Source organism: Prosopis cineraria, unplaced genomic scaffold, assembly GCF_029017545.1.
Source record: "Prosopis cineraria cultivar Desert tree isolate PC_DT_omini unplaced genomic scaffold, ASM2901754v1 PC5, whole genome shotgun sequence".
Taxonomy (NCBI): Eukaryota; Viridiplantae; Streptophyta; class Magnoliopsida; order Fabales; family Fabaceae; genus Prosopis; species Prosopis cineraria.
Genome location: NW_026555336.1, coordinates 34,494,278 through 34,503,247, shown reverse-complemented (window position 1 = coordinate 34,503,247; position 8,970 = coordinate 34,494,278). Strand labels below are relative to the sequence as shown.

Here is an 8,970-nt window from a genome sequence, read left to right as displayed (position 1 = left end):
TTCACGTTAGAAAATTTCCTTTTAATTAGGGCTGACTCTGGCTCAAATATTGATTAATCAACAGTAACAAAATTTTGGATGGTTTGTCCATTCTCACAGAGGGAAAAACAAGAAGAAAAATCCAAGTTGACTCACTAAATTTTCTTTTGGCGCAAGGGAGCGTGTCAGCCTGATCCTAAAATATCAGTTGCACCGAAGTGGGTAAATCTTGGAACTGCCATTTGTGTTTTAGGACTAAAAACCAAGCTAATGGATTAAAATTTCTTTACAGAGACGTTCACATTAAATTAGCATCTCACTGTAGTGAAGTATTATAGGGCATGGTTAAAGCATAGGTGAAGCCACTCCCACAGAAAACTCTGATTGATTCTGCTTCATCCAATTCACAGCCCAGACTCACCGTGAGTGGACTTGTTTGGTCACACGAATCACCCAAGCCAAGTTGCCCATGCTCGCCCCAACCCCAAGTCTTTATTTCTCTGTTCTCTGAAATTAATTACAAGATACAGTCAGTATGTTTCTGCAAATATTAATAGCCACAAGAAGTAGACAATATAGATCTTGCCAGTGACTAGGGCAGAGTGTTCTGCTCCAGCAGCTACATCAACAATCTTCACTCCATTGAGACCTGGGACCTTTTCCAGATTGCCTTCTTTTATATTTACTGCAAGAAAATATTTGAAAAAGCACATTTAGAATTTATTCAAAAAGAAATACTGTAAGTTTTTTCTTTTTTTAAAAAAATCTGCATCTGTCCAATATCAATTTGCAGTAGAGTCCATGCAAAGTTTTAGCTTGTGATTCCCTTCTCTGTCAGTTTCACTCTCCAATCTCCACTGTCTTGCAGAGGGACTGACATACTCATTTGTAAGTGTGAGATAAGAATAAAAACAATAACTTTAACATGATGAAACCCTTTGAATCCTGAAAATTCCTTTTAATGCATGGGTACTAAAATTCATTACCAGGTAATTGCTTTGCTGAGTCCAAACTCTGAGGATCTGTAAGCACTCCAAGGTGGTTACCGCCAAGCATGAAACCTTCCCCCTCACCTATACAAATATTTCAACCGCAAAAACATGTTTCTGACTAGAAAAGGAGGCTACCAAAACAGAAGGATCAGAAAGTTTAAGAAGCGTCTAGAAATACCAGTTAAAGCTAAAGCGTGGTTCCATCCAAGAGCAGCTTTGGCAAATCTCAGAGAAGAATTTATGCGTTGAGGAGAGTGAGCATCCGCAACACCTTTGAATCCTCTTCCCCACATGTAAAGATGGCCGCCAACTGATGCAATAAAAATCACAGAAAACGATGTATGTATTTATTTGAAGAACATTTATATGTAATTAATTAGTCTTTCAACTCTAATTTATACTCATATTAGGTAAGAGGGAGGATGTGGATTTACAAGATATTGCAGCACTATGATCTCCGTTTGCAGCAACCTCAACAATTTCCTTATCTTCAAGTTCACTAATAACTTCAGGTACACCGATGGATTTGATCTTATCTTTTGAGATACCCAATTGACCACGCTTGCCTGATCCAAATCCATAAACTTGATTCGTCGAGCTACCTGTATCACAATGACCCTTTAGCAGTTCAATCACACGCCACATATATAGTAGTTGCTAAACTTATATATACCTAAAATCTGATTAGAATTAAGTCCACCTATCTGTGTTACTAGATATCAGACAACACTGCCCTGAGAAACAAGAACAACACAAACTCCAAGAGTGCATGTGTGTGTGTGTGTGTGTGTGTGTGTGTGTAGTTCTAAAGCATTGACCAATTGAACACCTTTGAGCAAGACAATGGAATGGCGCATGCCACAAGCTATTTGGGCAATAAAGTGATCAACAAAGCAAGTCACTCTAACAGGCGAGCAGTGAGAGGTGTGATCACCATGTCCAAGCTGACCAAATGAGCCGTCCCCACAAGTGAATAGACACCCACTATCTGGGGAGAACCAGAATCAAAGAACAGACCAAAATGTAACTTCATTGAGACAAAACAACATAATAATAGTAAAATCAATATGTGAAACCGAGAGGAGACAGACAACAGAGGAGAGGGCAAACCTGAAACAAAAGCAGAGTGGCTCCAACCAGCAGAGACACGGGTTATGAAGTAGTCGTCCAAGGATGTCACAGGCTTGGGATTCAAGGCATAACTAACAACCTCTCCTAGGCCTAGCTGCCCAGAACTTCCCCTACCCCATGTCAGGACCTTCCCTCCTTCAATGCACAATAAAATTTGCGTAAGCATAAAAATTTAAGCTTTGAATTGATCAATAGATTAAAGAGAAACCATTTAACAGCACCAAGCAAAACTTGGTGAATCAGCGAATGAAGTAAGAGAGAGAAGATACCGGAAGTTAAGGCCATGACGTGAGCGCCGCCGCAGGCAAGGGAGGAGATGGGGGACGCGACGGACGGAAGGTGGAGGAGTTGCGGGAGGGTATGGTCTTGGAGGCTGCCGGTGCCCAACTGGCCGTCGGTTCCGGCACCCCAACTCCAGATTCGCTGTTTTTCTTTTTCTTTCTCTTTCCGTTCGTCTTCTTCCATCACCTTTCGGCCCGCCCGCCACTCTGCTTCCGAATAGATTTTCTTTGCGTTTCCGGAGAGCAGGAACTCGGAACAGCTGATTAAGAAGACTACCCATCGAGGGTCTATTTCGGTTAATGTTTCCAAGTTCGAACTCGACTGTTTACGATTTTTGTATTTTAAACGAATATAAGAATTATTTAACTTTATTTCACCATCTTATATTGAGATTTTAGAAGGAGCTGGATTTGGGTGTGTTTGAATTTTAATTGAGTATAATTAATTATAAAAAATTTGATTGATATGATTAATTATGTTATGAGGCATATAATTGATTTATAAAATTAATTTTAATCAAGATTAAAAAGTATAATTGAAAAGTAAGTCCAATCATGATTTTGTGAAAATATATTCAAACATCTTTATTATATATTAAAATTAATTATGAATTCAAAATCATGTTTTTAAAAAAATATATATTATACATATCAAGATTAATTATGAACTTAAAATCATGATTTTTTTTAAAATATACAAATACTTTTATACATTTCAAAATCAATTATGAACCCATTATTATCTCATAAGTTATTATTAGTTATTTTTCAATTCAAATTTTCAACTATACTTTTCTAAAAATGTATTCAAAAATTATATAAATTATTTTATAAATCACATTTTTTGAGTTCATAATTGATTTTAACATTATAAAATGTGATTGTGTATTTTTAAGAATAACATGATTTTGAATTCATAATTAATTTTATTATGTATACTGGATGTTTGGATTTTTTTTAAAATATAATTTTAAATTCATAATTAATTTTAACATGTAACATGAGTATTTAGATATATTTTTACAAAATTATGGTTGTGACCTCAACAATAAATTCCAAATGATATACTTAGTTGGACTTAAAATGTTTTTGAGTTGATTTTTTCAGTAAGTATATTTCAAATTTTTTCAAATTTTTTTTTTCAATTATAACACTACCCTTTCTTGTATAGCAATTGGGGGGAAGCGACTTTGATGTTAAAGTTAAGTTGAAAAAAGGCATATCAATTTTATTTGTGAGTATAAGAAGATTTAATGAAAACAACAATCATCTCCTTAAATATTAAGGATAAAAGATAAACCCCTCACAAGTCACAACTACATAGAAGCCTATCCCTTTGAATGTCGTAGCATATTGGTAAAATGCTCGGTTTATAGCATTGTGCCCAAAAAACTGAAAATTTTCGATGTCGAGGAAATTTTTGTTGAAAGCAGAGCTCTGGCTCCGCAAGTAGATCAAATAAAACTTGTTTCAAAACTCAGAAGTCAGGTAGAAGCCAAGTACATGTTCTGGCTGCAGCTGCTTCCCATGTTAAGTAAGAAGACATTTACGTGACCACATTATATAATTACTAAGAAGAAATTTAAAGAAGATATAAAAGAACTGAGCTTAAGTGCAGATGATTAACCACTCAACTGGAATAATACATAATCACTCTTCAAAAGGTTATTGCAGAAACTGAGTCTGAAACACATTGAGGTCCACCAAAACAATAGCTTACTACCCTGTACATTTTCTTGTATTAGAAGAGGATGAAACACAAGCTAACTGGAATGCGGGTTTCTGTTCTAAACTAGGAATATACCCTTCGGACTTTTAGAAGGCTCGAGATCAATTTGTGGAGTGTGGAAGCAATCTCAAGAAACCAAAACAAGGGATCTCCCCTTCAAAGATATAATTTTTGGTAAAAAGAATGAGATTATTGCTCATAGCAGTTGGAGATACAACATTCAAAGTTCTCTGAACAGAAACCCGCTCATAGAAACAAGCGAAAAAAAAAAAATTAGACTCTAATTTTTGGTAAAAAGAATGAGATTATTGCGTATAAAGAGAATTAGACAAATGATAGAGTATTCACTCCATTCAAAATACAGTATGATATTATTTCTTAAAGCATGATAATATTTATTCATTGCTCGTATGAAATTAGAGAAGGATACCATTGGCATGTTTCAGCAGGGGAGCCTCTTTTTCATGTAATGTACCACTTTTATAGAAACTGCATTGCTCTCAAGTGCTTCTGTTTCATCATGCGTACAAATTTTTGCAGGTCTTGGTTCTCGAAAAAGGAGCCTCCAACACCAGCTCCAATAGTGTTGGGCAGTAAATCATCAAAACTATGAGATCGCTTTGTTGTTGTGCTTGTGCCCTTGTCCAGCTCTGATTCCATTTGTTGAACCATCCTGTGTAATTCCGAGGCATATATAGGGCAAATTCCAGAAGCTTTTATCAAGTCATAACTGAAAGTCCTGGGATCAAATGCATCTCCAGTGCAGAACTCAGAAACAAACTTAGAAGGGGTCCCCTGATCATATCCTCTCCTTCGAGTTTCCTTTAATATGCGTTCCCATGGATCATACCACAGAAAAACATGATCCATATTCAATTTCTTGAGGAACGGGAACACCTTCCCGAGCCCATAATTGATCTCATCTTCTTCGAACTGGAATTTCCAATATATTGATGAGCCGTCCGGTGAGTCCAATGGATGAAGAACACAGCAACAAACAAGACCCAATAATTGGTCAGAACAAGCAGGTTCAAGTTCAATAGCAATGGAAGTCTTCCTCGTCTGAGTATATCTAAACCACTTTGGAATTGTGCTTCCGGGGTAACAAACCCTAGCATCAGAAAAATTGTTATACATTGCTCGCATCAGTGAGAATTGGGTAAATTCCGTAATATCACGCTTATCCGATCCCAGTCTCACAGAATTCTGACATGAAAAGAACCATTGCTCTTCTTTATCGTGATCAAGCTTTAAAGTTGTCCGCCTGAACCTGAAGAAATCGGTGGTCTTCAACGATTTGCATTCATCGACATAAAAATGAGTGATTGAAGGTGAGAATTCTGGTAAGGACCTAAGCCTATTGCATCGGCTCAAATAAATTTTTTTAAGCTCAGAAAGGTGCTTGATGCTTGTAGGCAAACTCTTCATACTGTTTCCTTCTAGTGAAAGAATCTTCAACGATGATAAGGCACAAATATTCTCGGGAATTTCAGACAACTCACAATCTGTCAAAGATAATTCTTCCAAAGAACGCAAGGCATCAAACAGGATTTGTAGTGTCATTTTGTCAATTCCTCTTCTAAAATGAAAAAGAGAAAATATCTTAAGAGATGACAAGCAACGGAGCTCTTTAATTTGAAAACTCCTTAGAGCCCCACCTAGATATAGCTCTTCAAGTTTATTGAACCTCCCAATTGGCAAGTTCAATGTTTCGATATCAGTAGCTTGTAAATTCAAAACCGCCATTTCATTTGATGATAACAAAAATTCCTTGAGACGACCACAGCATTTCAGGTGGAGATACTTGAGAGATTTCAAATGATTCTTGCTGTAAAAACTCTTTATTTCGTGGCAGCTGCTTAGATCCAAAGAAACAAGTCCATGGAGAGATAGGATGGATGGATGGACACTACCCAATCTAAAACAGGACGAGAGGTTTACTATTTCAAGATTACATGCCATGGAAAAATCAGGAACTTCCATCAAGTGGTAAGAAGAAGACATATCTATTATCTTCAAATTCGCCAGATCCTGTAGGGAATAGAAGAGGAGAGTTGGTCGAAAATCGAAATTCAGTTCGACTGAAGATTGAAACATAAATTAGCATATACTTACCTGCACACCATCCCATAGTTTTTTAACTTGGCTATATTGCATATGAATCTCAACAAGTTTTGCAGGAGAAAAACCCAATGGCAGAGATTCCAAAGGATATCCTTCCCAACAAAAGTACCTCAGCCTACTAGAAAGTGCCTCCAAACCAAAAGGAAGATTCACTTTATATCTCTCATTGGCCCAAGAAAAATATATCTTCAAAAATCTTAGATTACCCATTTTTTTAAAAGAATCAGCGCTGATGTGCAACTCTTTGATTTGATGGAGGTGTAAGATAATGCCTTCAATCACATCAGATCCCTAAAATAACAAAATTCGGATAAAATTATATAAATAAAGACTAGAAATTCATCAAATGAAATAACGAATTGGGAAAGAAAAGGAGTTAGCACTCGTCTCTTTTACCGTGCTATTTTCTAAAACATCACAAATTTCTGTTGCATCATTTAGTCGACTTCGCCTTTCAGGTTGTTCTGTAGATTCTTCACGAACTATTTCTTTAGCCATTTCTAGCAGCAAATCATGCATTTCTATTACATTGTCTCTTGAAATAGTTATGAGAGATTTATCTAGCAGATTATCTATTCCACAATCTGTGTAGAAGTCGCTAGCATCTAGCACCCTTACAATATCATCTTTTTGTACTCCTCTGAAGAAGAATGCAATGTCCAAAAATATGCTCTTTTCTACTTTGTCTAGTCCATTATAACTCACCTTCAGCACATCTTGAATTTCTGCATTGGGATACTGTTGGAATTTTTTCAGAGCACTTTTCCACGTTCTTCTCTTTCTAGAATTCAGATATGAACCCAAAACTTTTAATGCTAAAGGAATGCCTTTAGCATATTCAATTGCCTGTGCAGATAACTCCTCATATCCAGTTTTGGGAAGGCCTTGCTTGAAAGCATGCAAACAGAAAAGTTGAAGTGATTCTTCCAGGTTCAATTCTTTGACTTCATGTATTTCATGAACCCCTCCACTAATAAGAACATGCCTGTCTCTACTTGTTATTATAACTTTGCTACCTAATCCCAAGTGTAGATTATCTCCAATCAGATACTGTAAATGGTTGGGAGTGTCCGCATCATCAAGCACTAAAAGAACTCTTTTTCTAGGTAGCCTTCTCTTAGTTACCAAGCTGGGTCCACCTTTCATAATATTTTCTTCATTTAGTAGTGCAGAAAGAATTATTTTAAGCAAAGAAGCTAATCCGTTAGTTTTTCGTGATTCTTCTCTCACATTTTCTGCAAAGAAATAACATTCAAATTGAGGGGAAAATTTTTCAAATACAGCACGAGCAAGTGTTGTTTTACCTATGCCTCCCATACCCCAAATTCCAAGAATTTGAACTTCTTGTGAGTCAACTTTCATAAATGATTCAACACTTGCCAAATTTTCTTCAAATCCAACAAGACGTTTTGGCTCAATTGATTCTTTGTCTTGCAACTTTTTCAATACATCTTCGATTATTTTGTCAATGAATTCAGATTCGTTTCTGGCAAGTAAAAAAGAAGAAATTAAAAAGAAAAATGTCAGTAGATACACGTGATAGAAATAATATGCAAACACACATCATTTCTTAACATTTTTTATGGAAATCTGAGGTAACCCCAAATGAACAATAAAATCATACCGGAAATTTGATGAATGATAGCCAGATAAGTTGGCAGTTTGGTTCAAGACAGATCTCCAAAGCTGAAGCTTCTCCATGTCATCCTTGAACTTGTATTCATGTCTAGCAAAAGCATCTGCATAAATGCCTTTTTGATACCTAACATCTGATGGATCTACAAAGTAGAAAACTGGTATTACAATCTGTTTATTGACTTCATGGCACTCCATGATTTTGACAAGCTCCTGCAAGCACCAGTTGGAATAAGCATAGTCTTTTGAGAATACCACCAAAGAAATGGTTGATCCTTCTATTGCTTTAACAAGTGCTAATGATATTTCATCTCTACTCTGGAGCATCTCATCGACATAGACATTTATTTGCTTTCGACGCAGCTCCCTTTTCAAATGGCTAAGGAAACCATATCTGATGTCTGAACCTCTAAAGCTAATGAATACATCATATTTCGCCCCAGCAACATGGGAGGAAGAAGAAGAAGAGGCAGAAGCAGACATTACTGGAGAGAAATTATATTAATGGGGTGCTAATTATTGCTGATAGATCAGGATGCTAATTCCTCTACACAAGCATGCAAATCTCGATATTTTCCACAAACTACATACAGAACAAATTAAAACTAATTCAGTTAAAAGTAAACTAAAAGTGAAGAATAGCGTTCAAGAAGACGGTAGAGTGGCATGAGGTAAATTGGATTGAGGTTCTTAAAGAATGAGGAAGATGAGCTTGGTGACTGGTGAGAATGGCTTGATAAGATCTTAGGTTCAAGTCTTGAAGTCAACTCGGCAAGTTCGCTCGGCCCTACTGAAAAATGTCTTACAAGTAGCCCGTGTCCAACTCGTTCACATTCAACACCAAATAAGTCGTCGGTAGCAATGGGAAAAATTTGGAAAAATCTAAGTCCACAAGGTCCGCAAATGACTTACTGGCTGGAATAGCAAAATCCTAAATATGGCTGGTCGATCTGTCCTTATCAAAGCTGTCCTGTCTGCAATACCGACCTACCAAATGCAATCCTTCCTCCTACCAAAAGGGGTTTTACAAGAACTTGAAAAACTCAGCAGGAATTTCCTATGGTCTCAAGACGATGAAACACGCAAGCTTCACCTTGTT

At 36.6% G+C, this 8,970-nt stretch overlaps 2 protein-coding genes across 3 annotated transcripts; both read right to left on the bottom strand.

The window, feature by feature from the left end:
* On the bottom strand, positions 1-2,684 carry LOC129311145 (ultraviolet-B receptor UVR8). The gene is made up of 8 exons (XM_054953186.1): positions 2,372-2,684; positions 2,082-2,237; positions 1,801-1,959; positions 1,406-1,573; positions 1,150-1,281; positions 966-1,052; positions 566-664; positions 1-486 (listed from the first exon to the last, which is right to left on the bottom strand). The coding sequence occupies exons 1-8, from the start codon at positions 2,565-2,567 to the stop codon at positions 296-298; spliced, it is 1,188 nt and encodes a 395-aa protein (XP_054809161.1). The 5' UTR covers positions 2,568-2,684; the 3' UTR covers positions 1-295.
* Positions 2,685-3,909: 1,225 nt separating this feature from the next.
* On the bottom strand, positions 3,910-8,555 carry LOC129311144 (disease resistance protein RPV1-like). Of its 2 annotated transcripts, XM_054953185.1 has the most exons (5): positions 7,861-8,554; positions 7,541-7,722; positions 6,633-7,471; positions 6,228-6,527; positions 3,910-6,143 (listed from the first exon to the last, which is right to left on the bottom strand). In XM_054953185.1, exons 1-5 carry the CDS (start codon positions 8,352-8,354, stop codon positions 4,593-4,595), a joined length of 3,366 nt encoding a protein of 1,121 aa, XP_054809160.1. In that variant the 5' UTR covers positions 8,355-8,554; the 3' UTR covers positions 3,910-4,592. The 2 variants fall into 2 exon arrangements, with proteins under 2 accessions (XP_054809160.1, XP_054809159.1); XM_054953184.1 differs by having other exon boundaries at positions 6,633-7,722; positions 7,861-8,555.
* Positions 8,556-8,970: the final 415 nt, after the last annotated feature.

Bases quoted from the DNA above. Each gene is read 5' to 3' on its own strand.
- LOC129311145 (XM_054953186.1), bottom strand. From the start codon at position 2,567: ATGGAAGAAGACGAACGGAAAGAGAAAGAAAAAGAAAAACAGCGAATC. The intron at 2,238-2,371 runs GTATCTTCTCTC...TGTGCATTGAAG, and splicing joins CGTCATGGCCTTAACTTCCG to GAGGGAAGGTCCTGACATGG. The intron at 1,960-2,081 runs GTTTGCCCTCTC...GGTTCTCCCCAG, and splicing joins CCACTCTGCTTTTGTTTCAG to ATAGTGGGTGTCTATTCACT.
- LOC129311144 (XM_054953184.1), bottom strand. From the start codon at position 8,354: ATGTCTGCTTCTGCCTCTTCTTCTTCTTCCTCCCATGTTGCTGGGGCG. The intron at 7,723-7,860 runs GTATGATTTTAT...TTTACTTGCCAG, and splicing joins TATCATTCATCAAATTTCCG to AAACGAATCTGAATTCATTG. The intron at 6,144-6,227 runs GTAAGTATATGC...TATTCCCTACAG, and splicing joins AACTATGGGATGGTGTGCAG to GATCTGGCGAATTTGAAGAT.